General features: G+C 41.8%; 2 protein-coding genes across 2 annotated transcripts; one reads left to right on the forward strand and one right to left on the reverse strand.

The window, feature by feature from the left end:
- Positions 1–262: 262 nt before the first annotated feature.
- On the reverse strand, positions 263–6,520 carry casp9 (caspase 9, apoptosis-related cysteine peptidase). The gene is made up of 10 exons (XM_061074782.1): positions 6,184–6,520; positions 4,645–4,855; positions 4,211–4,294; positions 4,069–4,130; positions 3,788–3,964; positions 3,616–3,705; positions 2,677–2,824; positions 2,354–2,542; positions 2,146–2,255; positions 263–2,024 (listed from the first exon to the last, which is right to left on the reverse strand). The coding sequence occupies exons 1-10, from the start codon at positions 6,313–6,315 to the stop codon at positions 1,920–1,922; spliced, it is 1,308 nt and encodes a 435-aa protein (XP_060930765.1). The 5' UTR covers positions 6,316–6,520; the 3' UTR covers positions 263–1,919.
- Positions 6,521–7,883: 1,363 nt separating this feature from the next.
- On the forward strand, positions 7,884–17,433 carry dnajc16 (DnaJ (Hsp40) homolog, subfamily C, member 16). Its single transcript, XM_061074231.1, has 15 exons — positions 7,884–8,026; positions 8,342–8,521; positions 8,612–8,678; positions 9,261–9,585; positions 9,705–9,889; positions 11,943–12,047; positions 12,143–12,301; positions 12,431–12,561; positions 12,863–13,046; positions 13,774–13,953; positions 14,054–14,130; positions 14,663–14,743; positions 14,917–15,003; positions 15,080–15,250; positions 15,887–17,433. Exons 2-15 carry the CDS (start codon positions 8,352–8,354, stop codon positions 16,332–16,334), a joined length of 2,370 nt encoding a protein of 789 aa, XP_060930214.1. The 5' UTR covers positions 7,884–8,026; positions 8,342–8,351; the 3' UTR covers positions 16,335–17,433.
- The last annotated feature ends 3,880 nt before the right edge of the window (positions 17,434–21,313 follow it).

Below are 21,313 nucleotides of genomic sequence, written 5' to 3' on the forward strand. Positions count from 1 at the left end.
AGAAAACATGTTGTTTTCAGTTAATCAGTTCAGTCCACATTTTATACTTTGTATTATGCAATATTGATTATAAAGACTATACAGCTGATATTATTCATAGGATATAGGTAAAACAGTCATAAGATAAAGAACAAAACATAGATATCTCAACACTACCAAAGTATAACGTTATCCTCTGTAGGAGATTGTTGAATGTTTAAATGCTATGAACCGCTGGGACCATTTTATCCACGACAGTAAGAGAGTGAAATCAGATGCTGTAAAGAGTTATTGGTTCTTTATATAGAATTGAGTGATGAGCATCAGTACATTTACATCTTCAGCATGAACATGCATCTACGATGAATGACTGAATCCACTGAACTGACTGGGAATGGTACTGTACAACAGAATAAAATATACATATAAAGTTAAGAATTAATAACTAATCCCTGAGTAACTCTGTACAAAATCAGGTTCAATTACTTTATTACAGGATTTACCACCAACATCACCCCATAATAATCATTCAAACGGAATAGCTGATACATTGTAAGAGACTAAACTATTTTATTGTTATTTTTACTGTGAGGTTTTCAATTTACTGCAGCACATCTGTGACAGCATCTGATTTGAAACACACCTATTGTGCTGCTTTGTACTTGCACCTTATTTGAATTATTCAATTTTTTCCCCTTGTCATCTGTTTCCTTAATGGGTCAATCCTCTTTGACTAATGTTTACATTTAAAAACAGACTTCAATATGAAAGAATATGATGATACAGCTTTGTGTTTTTTTTTTTCAAATAAATTCAGGCTATAAAGAAGCCTTAAATCACAGCAAAACTAGCCGCTAGAATACTCTACCAGAGAACCTGAGAATAGACTCAGTTCCAGAGAAGAACGCTTATGTGTTGTTGTGGGGTCACTGAGCTGCAAACAAAATGCAACAATTTTCAATTCCATTAAGCTCCCTGGTGGTAGCGGAGGGAACCACAATACACATAGAGGCTACTTAAACAGTATCTATGAGACAGTGATTACTCTGTGTCACACACACACCCTCTACTGGATATCAGGATAAAGTGCAGTGAGTGAGAGCAGCTCCCTCTGTCACAACTCAGAGTTAGCACATAAAATAACACAGTTTGTGCTCATACAGAATACCATAAAATTGTTGTTTTAAGAGTTTCCACTGCTGGTGAGCTGGATGTCTCGTCTCTAACGGTTCGACCCCCTGACAGTGTAGCAGCTGTGGAATCACATTGTAGCCCACTTGTTTCTGCGCTCACTGTTTGCATAAAATGACCAGACTCTGACATGAGGTATGCTGGTGAAAATGTCTGATAACTGATTCTGCCCCTGACCAGCTGTATGTGCTACATTAGCTGTATCTGTAGCCCAGTGTGTGTTGGATTATGGATAATGCAGCTGTAGAAAAACATACGTGTATAAATGAGCAACAGATTAACCAAAGAATATCAATCACATCCGTTCACAGCAGGGTCATTTACAGCCTCTAATTTGTTAGAAAAGTACAAAAAAAATTACACACAATCCCATTTGTTGACAAGATCCGTATAAAAGAGACAGAGCACAAACTGATCATCATGTTGATTGACTGCCACTTAAAAAACAGATGGCTGTTGTGTTGTGTTGATACGTCACCAAAGTCATTTTTTACATCATCTTCCCATGATCACACCTACGCCTGAGAGATTCATTTAGAAAAGTTGCCAGCGTTTAAAAGCACAGAAAGCTGTGCCAATCAATAAAATCAAATACACACTAAGGCATTTCAGTAAAAGCACAATTTAGCAAATTCATACATTTTACGACTCTGCTGAGACATAATCCAAAAACATTACAGTCAAGATTTATGACACTGAAAAAGACAAATGTTGAACCTAAAGCTGAGACAAGCTGAACTTTTCTTGGTCTATGTTGGGGCTTGAAAGTAGAGAAGTTTTCGGAGGAAGTTAAAGGAACCAGGCATTTGCTTGTAGAGCCCTTTTGCAGAGTTTTGAGAGACCTCGTTGTTCACCTGGAAATAAGCCACAGTTAACAATCAGTTGTGTTTATGTTTAAATGAACATAACTGAAGGGGTGAAATAGACCTGCAGTTCAATTATTTACGATAATATTAATAATCATTAGAAGCTCACCATCATCAACATGGTAACCAGGTCATCAGTAGCAGCATTTTCCTCAAGAACATGGTCCATTGTCTCAACATACCAGGATCCCAACTGGGGGTCTCTCCAAGAAACGTAACCTGTAAATGTCACATGGTCAAAATGGCATTAGGGAGGACTTACGTAGAAAATAAAAAGTTTGTCTGTAGCTCTGACACAAACTTTGACAGAAACACACCAGGAAAAGTTGAGTAGGACACCAGGATGTCCGACGGTGTGGGCAGAGTGGCTCTGGCGTCCGGTTCATCAGACGTGCTCAGGGAGTCGCTGCTGGATGACATTGGAATGGCGTCTGTCTGGTCATCTGCTCCCCTGAAGGATGGCTCAACTTCGTCGGGGGACACCTCAAAGCCTGTGTCTTTGTCACCTCAGAGACAAAAGCATTTCCCCTGTAAGACCACTCAAAGTGCATGTATAATCTCTAATTGTGGTAAAATAAACAACACATCTTACACATGACTTATGACTGGTTCATTCAACAGTTTATTCAGTGTTAGTTACCTCCTCCACACGCCTGGATGAAGAACAGTTTGGGTTTGCCTTGTAAAGAAGGGCAATGCTGGCCGTTGAGGTAGTTTGTGATATGTTGAACTGGGACATACTGTCCGTCCACACCATACACCGCACCAGGGAAGCGGTTGTGACTCACCTATAATATAAATATGAGCACACATCAGGTCCCGAATGTCATCTAGATCTGAACTTGTGCAGGTCAAAGAAAACAGAAAGCAGCAACATTAATCCATCCTTTGTTGTTCACATTACTTTTTTTGCAGTAGGCATTCTGTCATTTTTTTACTGGGGGTGGTCTTTTACCAAACGTGGCGTGAAAATTACTTGGGGCTGTATCTCTGGTGCAGTCGAAGACTCTATGCTTCTTGTGTGAACGTGCAAATCGAAAGCGGTATCTACCGAGTTTAAACTGGATCCTTCCTAACTGCGGAAGACAATAAAATCATTATGGATGTTTTAACTAGCCGCTAAAACATCCATAATGATTTTGACGCGGGTAGGATTTCTCCTGGAGATGCTGATCATCCATCTGACAGGTTTGTCAGTGGGTTTGAGTGGAAGAGAAAGGGAGAGAGTGAGGTATCCTCCTTTTTTTCAATTCCGTACCACTTCTACGGATGAAACAATTTGGATAGCAGCTCTAAATATAGAATGTTCTCCTTCACACACAAAATCTATATCTGTACACACAGCCCTCCGTCTCTCATAGGGGATTGGGGGTCTCAAATCGACAGGGTATATGGGGTTCTATTTTTTTGGGTAATTTCAGTTTTACAAGATGATAATTTCCCACCTCATCCACCAGCAAATCACCTTCCAACTGTTTTGAGAGTAATCTGAGGGTGATGCAACAACTTTTATCATAAATTGTTCTTTAATATAATCAACAACGATTACTCTGGTGGTAAAATGCAGCACAGATCTTACCTCAGTCCCATGGGACAGCATGATAACCACACAGCAGTCAGAGCTTGAGTGGTCTTTCTTGGACAGAGCAGACAGCTCATGCTTGATTTGCTGAAATGTGAAGAGGACTGTTAGCGACACAAAGATTTCACTTGTGGTTTCATGCACAGAGGCAGTGGTAAATAATTCTCACTCTTTGTTTCAGGTTGGTCTTGACTTCCACGATGAAGTTGAGCTTCTTGAATCTTCTCTCCAGCTTTTCAGAGTCAATGTTGGAGCCTCTACGATTGCTCAGCTCGCTCTGAGGGTCAAAGTCCACGTTGTTTATGATGAGGCAGTGTCCACATGGGCTGGCGTCCATTTTGTAGCCCTGTCGTGGGGAGTAAAAGGAAAAAAGGGAAGTTTCTACAGATTGTACTGCGGTGTTTGTCTTTCTGTTGTTTGTAAAGTGCACACCAGATAAATGGTGCTTACCTGAATACTGTCCCGTCGTGTTCTGCCCTGTGGCCTTGGTCTTATGCTCTCCCTTTCAGGTGCTGTGAAATGAGCATTGATACGTGTTTAACGTGAAGGAACTCAGATTGTTAATAATATGTGATTTAAATGCATATCTTACATGGACTGGGAGTAGTACTGGGTCGAGGAATGGGCTTGACAGGGTCTTCTCCTCTTCTCTGCTTATTGTCATCCATCGGGGAAGCTTAACAAAGAGCACATGTGTGAGCAACAAGAGAGACGGCAAGTGTTCAAATTACTGGAGTTACTGTAATCAGATGATCAGACTAGCATAAAGACACTCAGGGGGAAAAATTAGGGGAGGAAGAACCTTTCGCCTTTGCATTACCAGAATAACAAGTAAATGCAGAGACTAAATTCTAAAAGTCAAGAAAAGTTGAACTTTATCAGATGAAGATATTTTTTGTACTTCGCAAAAGAAGCTGAAATGTTGTGAGTAGTCGTACTATATCTGAGTATTTTTTGTATTTGGGGTATTTGGCGAATAGTCGCCCTAGTCATGACATGAACAATGGTGATTGTAGGTTCACTTACAGATTGGGAGAGGTCGGATCACAGGGCGGACCATCTCAGTCGGTGTAGCAGGCTGTAGATGAACTGCTGGGACTCCATTCTGCAGGAGCTTGACCAGACCCTGCTGACCCGTCTCCATAAGACACTGCAGGAATAATGGAAAGGCTCGACTGCCGCGGGTCTCTAAGTCCCGGACCAACTGCCTGGCCTGGTCACGTCTGGTCCCAGAGCTCTGAAAGAAGAACACTGTGTCAGGATAGTGGAAGCATCATATTAAATCCTCACGTTTAGAGTAAACACCTATGTATTATGGTGATAAAGCGGCAAATCAGTAGTAGAGGTATTCGCTCTTAATATCTCATCAATACATGTTTCTGACTTGTCTTCTTCCCCACAGTCCTTGTGCTGTATCGTTGTAGATCCAGGATCACGGCTGCGGCCACATCGTGGTGGCAGCTGGTTGTGGATAATGATTACAACTAGATTGCTTAGATATACTATTTATATACACTCACATGAAATACTTTAAACCATGACATACCTCTCTATTTATATTAAACACCCTCTTATCTCATGAATTTCGTAAAAAATTATTATTTTGTTGATGTGCTCTGTTACTCGAGGGGAGTCCTGGGAGAGGGATCTCTCACTTAGGACTTTCTCTGAAGCTTCTACTTTTGTTCCTTGTTAACAGGGTTTATTGGTAGTTTTTTGGTCATTCTTGGATGTCACACCTTGTTAATGCCAATGAGGCAGACTGTGATTTGTGAATATGGGCTAAACAATTTATGGATTGTTGTTTAAATGAGATTTGTTTATTTACTGTGGTCTATGAATAGTACATTTGTCTGGTATTTTGTAAAAAACAGTAAGACAATATATGTCATGATAGTATGTAACGAGCAAAATGCTGTTTATATATTTTACTTTCTCTGACCTGTTTCAATATATTATACCTGTATTCTCTACTCACTGAGCACTTTGATAGGAACACCTGCACACACATGTATTGACGTAATTATCTAATCAGCCAAGCATTAGGCAGAAGAGCGATGCAGAATATCCTGCAGTGACTGCTGGTGTCAGTCGGGCTGATTCGAGTATTTCTGAACCTTCTGAAAAACGCGTCCAGTGAGCTGCAGCTCCTCTGTGGACATTAACAGCTTGTTTTTATTTCTTCCGATTGTAACATGAGGGTTTCATGTGGGGACCAACAAGATGGAGACAGATCACTTCTTGAGCAGCACCTTAATGTTCTCCACACTGGTCATCACGACCATATATATATATATATATCTATGATCACGACACCCACACACACTTCCTGGTTCTCACTCACATGTGACGCAACTGACCAATAAAAAGCCTGAAGGCCTCAGACTGAAGTAAATGTGAAAGAAGTACAGAGGCAGATTCAACACATCATTACTCCTGTTCTTGTGAAACATTTAAATGTATAAATATGTAAATACTGAATGTGTAAACATAAATAATTTAACCGTAAACCTTTTGAACACATTTTAGTAAATGAACATAAACACATATATCAACTTACACTACCTTAATCTCATCGATCATGTCTTGGGTGAAGACTCCTGTTTCCAGAAGGCCATCGCAGAGCTGGGATGGGTCCAGCTCGCACACCAGACGGACCCGGTTGCGCTGGAGAATCTTCTTGTGTTTTTCTTCCATCCTCCATCCGACAACAACACAGCACCTGAGTGAATGGAGACCGAGAAGCGGCCACAAAGAACAACTGACAACGTGACTGTAGCGGAGTCGGTCAGTATCGTGGAGTAGAAGCGGTCACTGAATTCTTTAGTTAAATGCAAAATACATGTGCGTGTTTTTCGTGTACATATGTTGGAAGTTGTTTCTCTTTCTGTGCCCGGTTGCTTTCGCTATTTCCTTGTTTACATCATCGCTGCCTGCGATTGGCCCATTGAACGATTGTGCGTTCACGTGTTGTCAAAATAATCGGAAAAACAACTTCCCGACTGTATTTACTTATAATTGTTTGATGATTTTTTAAACTTGTCTGTTTTTGTTATTTGACTGATGTTTAATTAAATTTGGTTTAAATTGAAATGATTATTAAAATGATTGATTTTGCATTGTGGAATTAGACTTTATTGTCTATTCATAGCTTATTGATACATATTATGTTTGTTTGTATATTAAATATCTAAATAAATACCTGAATAAATAAATAAATAAACCTGAACTTGATGTCAGCACCTGTACCTATATACAATCAGAATTAAATAGTAGCTTCTTTGTCTTTTGTCAATCTCAAACTTTACGTCCATCTCTCCCAAGCACCTTACAGTCTACTTTTTAGCCAATACAGATGTTTAGGATGAATGTGAATATGTTTAAATTAATTGTATGCCTATGCACTACTATACTTATACTATAAACAATATAAATAAGACACATCTTGTATACAACCTCCAGGTTTTTTTTTTTTTTTTTACCACATTCCTACTTCAAAGCACATGACGATTCAAGATTCAAGATTCACAACTCAGTTGTTTGGAATTTGTCTTAGTGTGTCCACAACAAAACTCACAGCATAAAACATAACAAGAAAAGAAACTAAACTAAACTCATAACCCCTCCCCATAGAAACATAACATACATCTGTGGATGTAATATACAGAATAAATACACAATCAAAAAGTAAAAACTAGTGCAAATTGAATAGGATGCTAAAGAACCCACTAAAATACAAATATACACTAAGATTCAGTGGTAGTTTTTGCTTTGCGTTTGTAAAGTGTTGAGAAAGGATTGAGGAGCCATTTATTGATTTGATGGTTCTGCAGTAAGTGCTGTTGAGGACAAGTCTAAGTTATGATGGTCTTTTCCCTGAGGGGAGATTTATTATATATTATAGCAGAGTGCGCAGAGTCCCGCAGTATGTTTACAAACACATCCAAATCAGAACGGCGAACTTCCGAGGAGCGCATGAACGCACCGAAATTAAGAAGAGCAAAAACAAATCCCCAGATAAAACAATTACAATTTTAGAATGAAACTGCTCCAAGAAGAACGTGGAAATATTTATTCACACACACAAAAAAAAAAAAAAACGTGTCAAACCGAAAACATACAAATGAAGCGAATATACTGACTTTCCCAAAATGAGTGTGCAGGCAGTGGCGCCTCCTCCTCCCCCCCCGCCCCCTCTCCCCAGCACCAGCAGCAGGTTGTGGTGGTGGTCTGGTTGTGGTGTCAGGCGCCCCCCCACCCCCACCCCACACCCCCAGCAGGCAGGAATCGTGGGATGCTGCTGAGGAGCGAACACACCCTGTCGTTGTCTTCCGTCACAGCAGCGTTATCAACGACCGGGGATCGAACCATCACCAGAAATGTGGCGTAGCAGCGGCTGATCGCTGAGGTGACTGTGAACGTGAAGCTGTTGCATCGTTGAGACAAGTGGCCGGAGAAGCGACGCCACGAACCCCCCATGGAGCAAAGACAGGAAGCAGCGGGGGGATAATAATAATAATAATGTCTCAGTAACATGTCGTGATGTCTGCAGCTAGCTGACTCGTATCACGTAGCCTGCCTAGCTTCTGGTTAGCATGCTGCCCTTTTAAATCTCAGCTTCTTCAGCTAATGTCGTCTCCGTGATCTGGCATCGTTTGTTTGCTTGACAGACAGTGAACGTGGAGGCGATCGTCCCGCTGACAGCTGTGCTCACGTGTTGCAGGTAATCTGGGATGCCGGGGTCAAAGATCATGTCCCTGCGGCTGGCTGTGGTGCTGCTGCTGTCAGTGCTGCTGCTGACAGGGGCCACCCCTGAGATGGACCCCTACAAGATCCTGGGGGTGACCCGCAGTGCCAGCCAGGCTGAGATCAAGAAGGTCTACAAGCGTCTGGCTAAAGAATGGTAACTACATGTTCACACGAGGCGAAACCTGTTCTCACAAATCCACTTTCAGAGTTTAGAGTTTAATCTAACGACCATCTTCCTCTCAAGGCATCCTGACAAAAACAAAAACCCAGGTGCTGAGGACATGTTCATCAAGATTACTAAATCTTATGAGGTTAGTCGCAGTTTTCAAAAAGTGATCAGTCAACTGAGTGTGCATGTTTGCTGTGATGAAAGATAGTAACACACAAGCTGTGGCTCGATCAGAGGGCTGCATCCTGTGGAGGCTGCACTGGAGGAGAGACACGGTCGGGCTATCCCATTTCGAAGGCTCCTTCAAAACTGTATCCTTCTCCAATGGGTGGATCCTTCCCGGCCCAACCGATCCCAGGATTCATTGCGCTTTAGTCACAAACAATTATTCAAATAGGTAATGGCTCTAGCAAGCGGCAGCCAACCAGCGCTTGAGTATCGTGCTTTGACTCAGCTGAACAGATCAAGGGGCCTTCAAATGTTCTCATCATGTCCAACTTAAGCTCTGTCGCTTGGCAACAACAACAAGGACAGGACAAGCTGGTGAAAGCCTCAGTCGACCAGACCTTCTCTTTTTGGTTCACCCTTCGCAGTCCTCATCCATGGTCTTTGTGGGCCGGGTAGTCTACATCCTTCTGAGAATGCAGCCCCTGAATTGAGACACAGCTACAGTATGACTTCAGGATGTTGTTTCATACCCATGTTTGTCGTGCCCTACATTTAGATCTTGTCCAGCGAAGAAAAACGTGCAAATTTTGACCGTTACGGGCAGACCGATGACACCCAGCCGTATGGCGGCGGTCGCTACAGCCATCGCCAAGACAACTTTTACTTTGACGAGTCCTTCTTCAACTTCCCCTTCAACAGCAAGAACCACAGAGAGTTTGCTGACAGCAAGTACACGCTGCACTTTAACCAGTACACCACCGACGTGGTGCCTGACAGCTACAAGAGGCCGTACCTGATAAAGATCACCTCGGACTGGTGCTTCAGCTGCATCCACATCGAGCCCGTGTGGAAAGAGGTGGTGCAGGAGATGGAGACTCTAGGTTTGCATTAAACATACAACGTGCAAAAATTACCCAGCAGCCCTGCACTCTATGAAATTGACTGGAGCGAGTTGATAAAGGTTGACCTGCCCTTGTTTGTCGATATGCTGTCTTTGCAGGTGTTGGTATTGGTGTGGTGGACGTTGGCTATGAGAGGCGGTTAGCCAATTACCTCGGTGCTCATCGCACCCCGTCGATTCTCGGAGTCATCAATGGAAAAGTCACGTTTTTCCATTACGCTGTTGCAAAGGAGCATCTGAGGCAGTTTGTAGAGGACCTGCTTCCTCAGAGACTTGTTGAGCGGGTAAAATTATTTTTTATCTTTTTTCCAATGAGAATCAAAAGACTGATTCTTCACATTTATTTATAATCAGTGTTGGGAAGGATACTTTCAAAACGTATTCCGTTACAGAATACAGAATACATGCACAAAAATGTAATCTGTAACGTATTCCATTACATTAACTAATCTGAGTAACGTATTCTGAATACTTGGAATACTTCCGGTTTGTATTGCATTTTTTAAGTGTATGATTGCGGCGTTGTTATAGTCAGTGGAGCAGCAGCAGTTTAAACTCTCTCTCCACCGATGCTGCGGGCCCGCTGGATGTCCGGCTCCCATCCACTCCCACCTCTGTGCGGGTCTCACCGGAGGCTGAACCCCCCCCTGCGCCAAGGCTGCCTCGCGCCGTGCAGCGATCGTTTCGGCGTCGGGTCTATTTTTTGCGCTTGACGCGAGCATATCGCTCCAGGAAACACACTGAAAAAGGATTTTAAACGATATTGATGACATATTTTATATGATATAAATGATAAAGCATGCATCCCATAGTTTGTATTCCCCTTCTGTTGTCCTGGAGTTTTAAATAAAGAGAGGGGGGGGGCGGAGAATACGTAATTTACCCTCGACACCCGACATTGAACGGAGCAAACAGCGGAGAAGTTCTTGAAGATGGATGACATTAAATTGGGACGTTGTTGCAGTTAATGTTGGAGCAACAAGTGACCGTATGCTTTTATACTACTGGGTCAACGGGTGATATTATTTTAGCGTCGCTTCAGCGTCCGGTGTGAACCCTGCGTGCCTCGCTGGTCTCCTGCAGAGCCATGACAGCGGAGCTCTGGGAGCGCAGGTCGGTCTTCTCTCACCAGGTGCTGGAAGGGCAGCTTGCGGATCAGCAGCTCCGTAGATTTCTGGTAGCGACGGAACTCTCTCAGAGCCAAGGTCCCGGGGCCTGTAACGGTCCCGAGCGGGTAGCGGTGAGGCTTCTTCACGCCGCCGGGGTCCGGGCGCTATTACGGCAGCCCTGGTCTCCAGCTGCTTCCTGGGGGCTTTGCCTCCGGTGGATTTACGAGACAGTGATTAAACTCGTGAAACAGAGAAGTGCCGTCATGTAATCCACTGATTTCAACAATGTAACTGTATTCTGAATACCATCTATTTAATTTGTAACTGTAACGGAATACAGTTACTCATAATTTGTATTCTAAATACGTAACGCCGTTACATGTATTCCGTTACTCCCCAACACTGTTTATAATGTATTATATAAAGTCACCAATAGTCATTAATGCAGGTTTACATTATCAGCCATGAAATGTGGAATAAATAATGTTGAAAAAAAATGCATCCAAATAAATACACAGACTTTGCTATCTTTCTATCCCTGCTTCACTTAGCATTACAACGTTTATCAAAGTTTGACTCTACTAACCTTTGCATGTGATGACTAGTTGCTTCCTTGTGGTTGTATCTAAAACTGTCAAATGGACCCTGATGTGCATCCTCCCACATTGAATCAGAATTACCATTGCAGATGAACCTTAGACTTTATAAACAGATGGTTGACATGACTGCTCTCTAAAATGAAGCCAACGTGTCTCAATTGCCCCCTAGTGGCTGAGTGCAGTATAAGTCATAAACCTCACCGCTACGTTAGTTGAGTTTTCTGTCAAATACCTTTTTCTTAAAGAGGATTTCTGTCCTCTTAGGTAGTTCTTATCTCACTGTTGTGATAATAAGTTATTTGATGCTATTAAACTGGCTGAAGCGTCATGATTGACAGCTGAGATTGTTAGAGTGCATGGATTGGCAAAACCTGAATACTGTGACTCCCTCCCCTGATCGCTCGTACACTGACTCTGGCTATCCGGGATATTGTGGGTTAATTTATGGATACTGGGAGAAATTGGAGATGCGTCCCTCTTAATATGCAGTCTATGATTGTTATTAACAATTTACTGTATGTGCAGAATATCACATAATGGAGGAAACTGCTTTATTTGCAGTATATACAGAGCTATATATTCCTTACACATCAACAAAAATGAAACGCGTTTCTTTTTTTATATTTCAGGTCACTGACAAGAACGACCTGCAGTTCTTGAACAGCTGGCACCAACTCAACAAGCCTCACGTGCTTTTCTTTGACCAAGTGCCTGCAGTTCCTCTACTATACAAAGTAGGCTCTTGTCTTGCAGTTTAAATCTACCTCAGGTGCCACTGACTTAGTAACCGCTTTACTGAAACCACCATGTTGGTAATTTATCTCCACAGCTGACGGCTTTTGCCTATAAGGACTACTTGCAGTTTGGCTATGTGGACCAGGGCCTGTCAGAGACTGCCGATCTGCAGAAACAGTTCAACATCAACACTTATGCCCCAACCATGCTGGTCTTCAAGGAGAGCACTGAGAAGCCTGCTGACATCATACAGGTGAATCACAGCTAAATGTAGCCTCCACCTTTCTTTTGATTTGATCATTTAGGTATTTGAACTTTTAAATACTCGTTTTCATCAAAATCCAACCTCACTCTGTTTTATGTATATTTTTCTTCTCTACAGGCCAAAGGAATGAAAAAGCAAATTATTGACGAGTTCATGTCAAACAACAAGTTCCTCCTTGCACCGAGGCTGGTCAATCAGAAGCTGTTCAATGAGCTCTGTCCTGTCAAACAGTTCCACAGACGCAGGAAGTAAGAGAACATAACATTTTCTAAAGCCCATTTTCTGCTGGTCAAAAACATCTGGCTTTTATCTACAATGGGAATGTACTAAATCGGCTAGATACAGGTTTTAATCAGCTCATGCTGTATTGAAGAAAACAAAACAAAAAAAAAAAAACAGAAAGGCAAACTCCTCCACCGTATACCCACTAATTTTTGGGTGTAAAATTATCAGACCAAACTAAATTATTTTCGGTCGTAATTTCCGAATGTCATTTTAGTGATTTCAAGCCATGCAGTTTGTATTTACCTTTATCCGACCTCTCCTCAGATACTGTGTCCTGCTGATCACACGGGATGAAGAGACCTTTACTTTCGGGAACCAGGCGTTCCTCTTATTTGCCTCCACCAATACCAAGGAAGTTGTGAGGTTTGCGTACGTCTACCAGCAGCTGCAGCAGCCACTGTGTGACGTCCTTCTGCAGAACAAGGACAGTGCACTGTCACCGCCGCAGGTACACCAACACATGTGCAACTTTCGCTTTCACTATAAATCTATATTTGAGCGTTTAGGATATAAAATGTATGACATTTTTTTTTTTTTTTAAGCAACACTATGGAACTTTTAATCTTAAAATAGCTGCTCTAGAGTGAATTTGATTCACTGACTTTGAATAGGGAGAGTTGCGCTGCTGTCATTCCCGCTACCTCACATCTGTTCTTGCTCTATGTAACCTTGGCTAATGAGTATAAGCTGTGACAACAGCTAAATTTCCCGAACCAGGCCCAGTTAGTTTAAGAGTATTGCCGAACTGTGGATCAGATAGCAAGACTTAGAAGTGATCAAAACCAGCGTTTATCTCAAATATTCAGTGAGGATTTAAAAAATGTCTGGAAACGGAGTTTGGTGAATTACTTAAAGCGGCAGCTCTTCTGGTTCAGGAAGCCAGGGTTCATGACAAATGTCCACCGTTCGATTGTTTGGACACTGAGCCCAACAGAATGAATCACCACGTGTGGCTGCAGGGGGCGCTGTTGCTCAGTACAAGTTACATGGTGTTGCTTTAACATGCAACAGAATAATGCATTGGTGCTAAGCTGCTTTGAGCAATGGTTTCAAGGGTTATTCCTCACAGGGCAGAACAAACAGCTGTGAACAATTCACTATTCTTAGCGTGACTTTGAAATACTTCCCGGTCACGTGTTGCATTTGTAAAGGCCGTCTGTTGTTTGTGTGTGCAGGTGGTGATCCTGGAGAGGCGTAATGCGGCAGGGAAGGCCTTCTTCAAGCCTGTGACCGCCTGGAACGGCAGTGACGAAGATAAGCAGTCTCTTCTGGAGGAGCTGGAGCGGCTTCAGAAGGACCCGTCCATCCTCGTCCACGACGGCATCCTGCCCGAGCTCAACAACGAGTTTGCCTCTGTACGCTCTCTCTGAGGCTGAATGCTGCTTAACAAGCTCTGTTTGCCAAACGTCTGCCACCACCAGTGCTGTTACTAAATGTTGTTTTCTCATGCTTTAGATGTTCGTAATCCGATGGATCTATGCATCTTACGATTACCTGTCCGAGGTCATGGATGATATTCTGCATAACAACTGGTGGGTAGAAGTCTTGTTAAGTCGGCGTACACTGTGCCATTAGAGCCAGTTTCTCAATTTCTGAGTTGCACGACTCATATTAGAGTCTGACCACATTTCTGCTTTGTCGTGCATTGTTTGACGTTTGTCGGGGGGGGGGGCTGTGACGCTTTGACTAACGTCCCGTGGCAAATAATGGTCTAACTGTACTTTGCACAATCTAGTCTCTTGTGTTTACTTACAACGTATTGCACAGTCTTTTTAATATGTTTTTTTATACAAATACACCACAGCAACTTCCTTGTGTGTGTAAACCTGCTGGGCAATAAAACAGGATTCTGAGTGATCAGATGCTCCTGACCACCTGTCAAACAGTTAGATGGATCTCTGACATCTCAGCAACAACATTTCTACAGTTGCTAACTATATAAATATAATTATCCTGAATTTCTCGTGGCACTACATCAGTATACAAATGTTATGGAAGAACAGAAATAAATACACAAATATTCTATAGATAAAAGTATGCGTTGACATCTGTGATGACTTGCAGGCGTGAGATGATGCCTCTCCTGTCCCTCATCTTCTCCGCCCTGTTCATCTTGTTTGGAACCGTGGTCATCCAGGCCTTCAGGTTTGTTCAGGCACCACACAAGTTTCACTAGGTTGCCAAAACTGTAAGTACAGGAACAGCATCTTCTCCTGGGATTCAAGCCAAAGCAAACAAATGATGCTATTAATTTTACTTTGCTACGCCCACGCACGCCCCTCAGGAGGAACGTTTTGTGTGTGTGTGTTTATTTTCAGTGACTCCAGTGAAGATAAACAGACCAAACCAAAGACAAAAGCTGGAACAAAAGCAGAAAATGGGTCACCAGAGACTGCTGCTTCAAGGCAAGAATACATTTAGAATCTTCACACTTTATTTTGGCTGCAGGGTTTTTAAGTTGTTTTTCGCTGTTGATTTTAGTCGACCTCCGAAGAAGAATTTTGTGGAGGTGACGGAGCTGACAGACATCACCTACATGAGCAACCTGGTGAAGCTGAGGCCCGGACACATGAACGTCGTGCTGGTGCTCACTGACGCCTCCAAGAACATCCTTCTCAGCAAGTTTGCCAAAGAGGTCTACTCCTTCACAGGGTGAGCTCAACTTTATTTTCTGCGAAAAAACTAGTGCAGGGGCCCATTCTATACATGCCTGTTTGGAATGGGAGGTTTGTTTGGCTTGTGGTTTATGCTGGTTGTAGCTTTTCTTTCTGAAATCATAAAAGTAGCCGGAGGTCCTCAGTGAAAGCCCCGAGAGGCATTCCACAGTCCTAGCTGAGGACCAAAGGTGATCTGTCCTTTCCCGTCAGCTCCCACTCTTTGGAACAAGCTTCCTGAGGAGATCTGTCTATTTTAATTTCTTTTATATTCTTTTCTAAAACTCTGAAACTGAAACTGTGTTTTAAAAGGTACTGGGAAAATAAAGCTCATTATTATTATTAACTATGTTGATAAGTCCCAGCAGTTGTTGCTCCAGAGTGTTGATGGTCTGTTTATTCAATTTGTATTGATATTCAACCTTTGAGCTGTTCAAATTAAACACTTCTTGAGCCCTTAACTATTAACATACATACAATAAAAACATGCCTACTGTGAAGCTGATAAAAGGAACGATGCTCGAGATGTGTGAGACAGATGTTTGATGTTAGTGGAATTATTTGATCGATTTATTGTTTGTGTGGATTCACCTATAGATACTTTACCACATTCATTCTTTCTACTCTCTCCCAGGGGCCTGACGCTGCATTTCTCCTTCCTCAATATTGACAAGCACAGCGAGTGGATGAGCATGCTGCTGGAATACGCCCACAACGCCATGCAGATGGAGGCGGACGAGGACGACGCCGGCCACCACAAGATGGACTACACCGGCTACGTGCTGGCGCTCAACGGCCACAAAAAGTACCTTTGCCTGTTTAAGCCCGTCTACACCGGGGAAGACCTCGACAGTAAGTCATCTGAGGACGAAGGCGGCGCTTCGGGGGGGAGATCGAGGTCCAGGTCCCGTGATGACCAGCCACCGCGCAGATCCAACAGATCCCGCAGCATATCCACGCTGCAGATCCACCACAAACTGGACCGCCTGGGGTTGTGGATGGAGAGGCTCATGGAAGGCACTTTGCCTCGCTACTACATCCCAGCCTGGCCTGGACTGGACAAGATCACCCCCTGTAAATAGAGGGAGGGAAGTGGCGAAGCACTTGGTGTTTATTTACTGTGGCACGGAAAGGGTTCACCTTGTTTTCTGATGAAATTAGGCTAGAGCTGCCTTTTTTGCAGTTGAGATATTTATAGTGAAATAGGTCTTTGAAATTGGGGGGAAATATTACAAACTTGGCTTTAGTGCAACTACTGTGGGACATGTCTATTAGCATACACCTCTTCCACTCATCGCATGCTGTTTTCAACTACTGCTAGTCTTACTGTAATCAGACAAATGCTGTTGCTGCGACAGCCTTGTGAACAGAAAACTAAATCCCTGTGGCCACATGTCCTCTCCTGCCTTCATGACCTTTGAGTGCAGGAGGCAGGTTTAATACCTTTGTCTTAATTGATGAAAACTGTGAATAGAGATGCATGTCTCTAAAACAAGATATCTTTGCCTTTTGATAAATATCTGCCCACGTTTTATTCCCCTTACATTATTCCCTGAATGCAGATTTGCTCATGCAATATAGCGTCCTGCTGTAATGACAATGCCTTTTTATCAGGACCTCAATGTTTTTCGTGGAGAAGAAATCAAATATTTGGTTACATGGAAACTGTCGGGATGTGATTTAAAATGTTCTTCTGTAAAAAAAATAAACAAGAATTATTTAGCAGTCTCAGTGAGCCAGTAGCTGTATGTAGCAAACATGATACAAAAAATTATTTTATGTTCTGAATGTTTTCCAAATGTATCTTTTATTGACTGATAGAGTATCATCACATCACCTTGAGTTATAGACAAACATATGAAGGTTACTGTTTGCCTGCTTGGATTATTCATTGGTTTTGTCCACATTAAATGTAAGTTGATTACTCTAATTTTGTTGGTACAATGTTATGTAAATATACATTATCATGATATATATAGGACTTGTATTTTACTTGAAAGATAAAGTTATCGTTTTACATGGATTTATAAAAACGTATCTTTTTTTTATGTTCTCTAGAATACTTTCTTTTACAAATTAGTGTAAAAATATCCCCCATGTCAGTTGGTCTTCAATAGTGTGTAAATCCTCTTGTTGGTTGTAATAAAATGCTTTATGTTTGTTAATTAAAGTTCAAAATGACATGACGTGTCTTCCTTACCAGCTCATTCAGCAATTAATAAGTTATATGCTCTTTGTATCTGTGGTGTCACAGGGAGGAACCAACAAAACAGAAATGATTGCTTTAACTCTAACTCTCACACTGATAGAAGACTATAAATCAAGACAAATGAGCCTTGTGTGAAGAAAATGTGAATTTCTAAACTATAATGTGGTCATTTTACTTACTAAAATCTCCCAGATAGGAACGCTCCCCCACTTGTGATTGAGCAAGCGTGTGTATCGGTGGGACGTCAATATACACACTCAAACAATCACAAATCAAAAGACAGAATCTCAGTTGTCACTCTTGATGCCTTTATAGCATCAAATAATAGCCACATTGTTATAAAAAGACACCGTCTTTGAGAACATTTTGTTTAACATGGAGTTTTATTTCTAATTTTGGTCCTTGTCCCATCCACTAACATGAAGGAGGCAGGGTTTAGGTCTAATACTGCAGCCAGGTGGCGATTTAAATGTCATGTTGTCTCTCTCTATATATATACAGTCGTTGTATTTATTTAATAAGACTTATGTTTAATATTCATATTTAGTGTCTCGTTAAATGGATACTATCTAGATATTTAATATATTTGATTTATGATCATTTAAAAAAAAGAATTCTAATTGTGTTTTGAAATAATCAGATCTCAAATACTTTGATTAATTGTGTCAAATGGTAGAACATTTTAATACTTCTTTTCTGTTCTGATGAAAGAACAGGGAGGCGTAATCCTGCTTTCATGTGCCTCCCAGTTGACTTGCATGACACCACAGCTCTCGACATCAGGCTTTACACATTGCATCACAATAATTAACTATTAGTTTAGGAAAATTGCATGTCAACATAAAACCCCTATTGATGAAGCCAGTTGTTTTATCATACAAATACAAACAGCAAACGTTTCTTTCTCTCCTGGTGTTCTTATTTTCACCACTAGATGGAAGCAGAAGATAGATAAACTTTGTTCGGATATGTGGTCCAGTCACCATTGTCCACAGAATCGAATAAAAAGACGGACGACATGACAGCTCTCAAAAGTGAACCAAATTGTCTCGATTGGCGGTTGGCTGCAGTAAAGGTCATGAACCCCTCCTCCTCCATGTTAGTAGATGTGACATTGGTCAACCTATAAAGTCAAAGCACATATTGGAAAAGACGTTTTCTGTCTTTTTAAGTAGTTCTTATCACATTGGTGAATCCTCAAGGGTTCATCTTTCCACCTTGTTTCATTTAAATTTGTTATCTGATGCTATAAAAAGGAGGTAAAAGGTTGTGATTGACAGCTGAGACTGACTCACGAGTGTCGGTGAGATCTGGAGCCCTCGGGTGTGATTTCGGATAGCTACTGAGTGTGTTGTGAAGAGACAAGTTGATCCTCTTCACAATGCAAGATGTTATTTCAAGCAAAACACAAAACTGCTGAATACCAATGAATCATTATACTATTAATTCTGTTTCTCAATTTATGGTCTTAAACAATAATTGGAACCTCTCATGTGTGTGTACGCGAGGTGCAAACTGCAGACTGTTGAGGAAGCTTCAGGCGAGCTCCAGCAGTGTCAGCAGCAGGACTGGGATTTGGTAGCATTATATATAGGCCATTCACTGTAACCAGCAGGGAGAGTTTGAGAGAAAAACTTGTTATTCCAGATGAAGGAGGCCACATGAGACTCATTTTACTTCCAGGAGACAAATCAGTTGAGGCTCACAACACTGATACTGAACGCCCGGTTTCAATCCCTGAGAGAAAACCCACAGAGCTTCAGTCACTTCCAGCAGCACTGTGATAAAACCCGAAGAATATGCAGTGATAATGAATGCAGCTGAGATGAAGTGTTTTGGTTTCAAATGCTACAAAAATGACAGTGTGAGGGATTTAAAGAGAAAAAAGAATCATCTAAGGGAGATTCCGGCTTTTCGGGACATATTGAGTTAGATTAGAAGATCAATTCCATTCCTGGGTCTGTGCACAAAAGATAAAGCTGTACCACAGGCAACTGTTAAGCTTAATTTAACATAAGGACTGGAAACAGGGGCAAAACAGCCAGGCTGGCTGTGACTGTATAGAAATATTTTCCAAAAAGATGAACTACCTTTAAGAAACTGGGGATTTCTCACGATAGTTTTGCTGAAGAAAATAATGTAAACAAAAAGTGAATAGGCTGCAAATGCTAAAATGTTGTTACCTCTTTTTTTTATGATAGCAATATTCTATCATCTGCTTAGGATTCCCCATTTTGAGCAAAGAGGAGACATGTTTTGGAGGACGTTCCTACAAAAAGTGCAAAACAACAGACATTAAAGGAGAGCCGATATAAAGGAATGTCTCTGGCTCCGTACAAGTGGCACTGCGGCTGCAGCTCGCCTTCATATTCACCAAAGCACACCGCCGCCTTCCCAATTACTGGACTAAGGATAACTTGCAAGCACAGCAAGTTTCTATTATCGTCTTCTTTCCTCTCGGCAAAACAGACTGGAAACCATGCACTCTATTATCCCGACTGGACGGCAATGAAAAGCACATCAGGGTGTTTTTTTATTCACAGATGATTAGTCAAGCATGCTCATTGTTAAGGAGAATTTGCTGGTTGGTCCGCTGGGTTTCCTCCCTCCAGTGTGTGTCGTGGTGGGGGCTCACCTCATTTACACTCACATTCCTGATGAGAGGTTGGACGACTGATTGGTTCAATGACCAGCATCAATGAAGTACTGCACCAAATATCAGATATCCGTCCTAAAAGCTCTCATAAAACTCAGCATGGTTAGATTTATCCTACTAACAGATAATCTGTTTGGCAGAATAAATGGTTGCATGGCGATGACAAGAACCAAGTCCAGACTGACTTAAAACAAGACCTTTCAACTGTTTTTTGCTAAATTCAATATGAATATATAAAAACATGCAGTATTTCTATGACAAAAAAGCAACAGATAGATGGAAAAAACTGAAAATACAGGATGCAGTTTGGATGCAGTCCCTCTATATGCTTAATGCAATGTTATTATGTAACATGTTGCTATGTATATAAAGATGAACGATGCATCTTGGTTTCCTCCTGATATCCAGAAAATCTCCTTTACAGGAACGCTGCCATCTTGTTCTAATGATGTAATTCGAAGCAAGAGTCGGTGCAGTCGTGATCAGGATCAGTCTTAGCCATCAATCACAACTATCTGCTAACATGGAGGAGGCGGGGTTTATGCAGCCCGTTCTTTAAACTAACCGGGCCCGACCCTAACCTGAGGTTATCCCCTGATACAGGCTTGTGCAGTGTAAGATATCAGGCAGATGGCCCAGCCGACCTGACCTTCCCTGACACAAACCCAAATATAATTTCAAATTTTCTTTTACAAACACGGCCCAAGCCGACGGGCTCCAGGTGGTTGTTCCACAAGGGTTTTCATGGGGCCACTTGGTGCACAGCTTTGCGAGTGCCAACATTGCTGGTGCTGTTGGTGGAGCACTTGCCACAATGGATGGCCTGTTCATTAATGATTCAAGGATCCATTGTACTACAATAAATTGTAGTACCACATGAATAGGATCTTTGTTAAGTGTGTAATTGAAGATTCCAATGTGCTGCAACAGCAACATAAATAGCTGCAGGAAGACTTTTGCATAAATAGGCCTTTTTCACATCAGATCATTTGATTTGCCACCGTAGAAAAAACATAGATGTAAATAATTAAATCATTTAAGGTTGAGTTCCATTTAGCTGTTTAAGTTTCAGGGTGCTGGTGTGGTGCCTACTGGATCAACGTCACGCTGTCATGGCTCACTGGGACACATGAATGGAACAGAGCCAAAGTCAAACTGTCTTCTCTGAAAAAGGCCTGATATCAAGTTTATTTCAC

This window comes from Limanda limanda, chromosome 7, assembly GCF_963576545.1.
Source record: "Limanda limanda chromosome 7, fLimLim1.1, whole genome shotgun sequence".
NCBI classification, from domain to species: Eukaryota; Metazoa; Chordata; class Actinopteri; order Pleuronectiformes; family Pleuronectidae; genus Limanda; species Limanda limanda.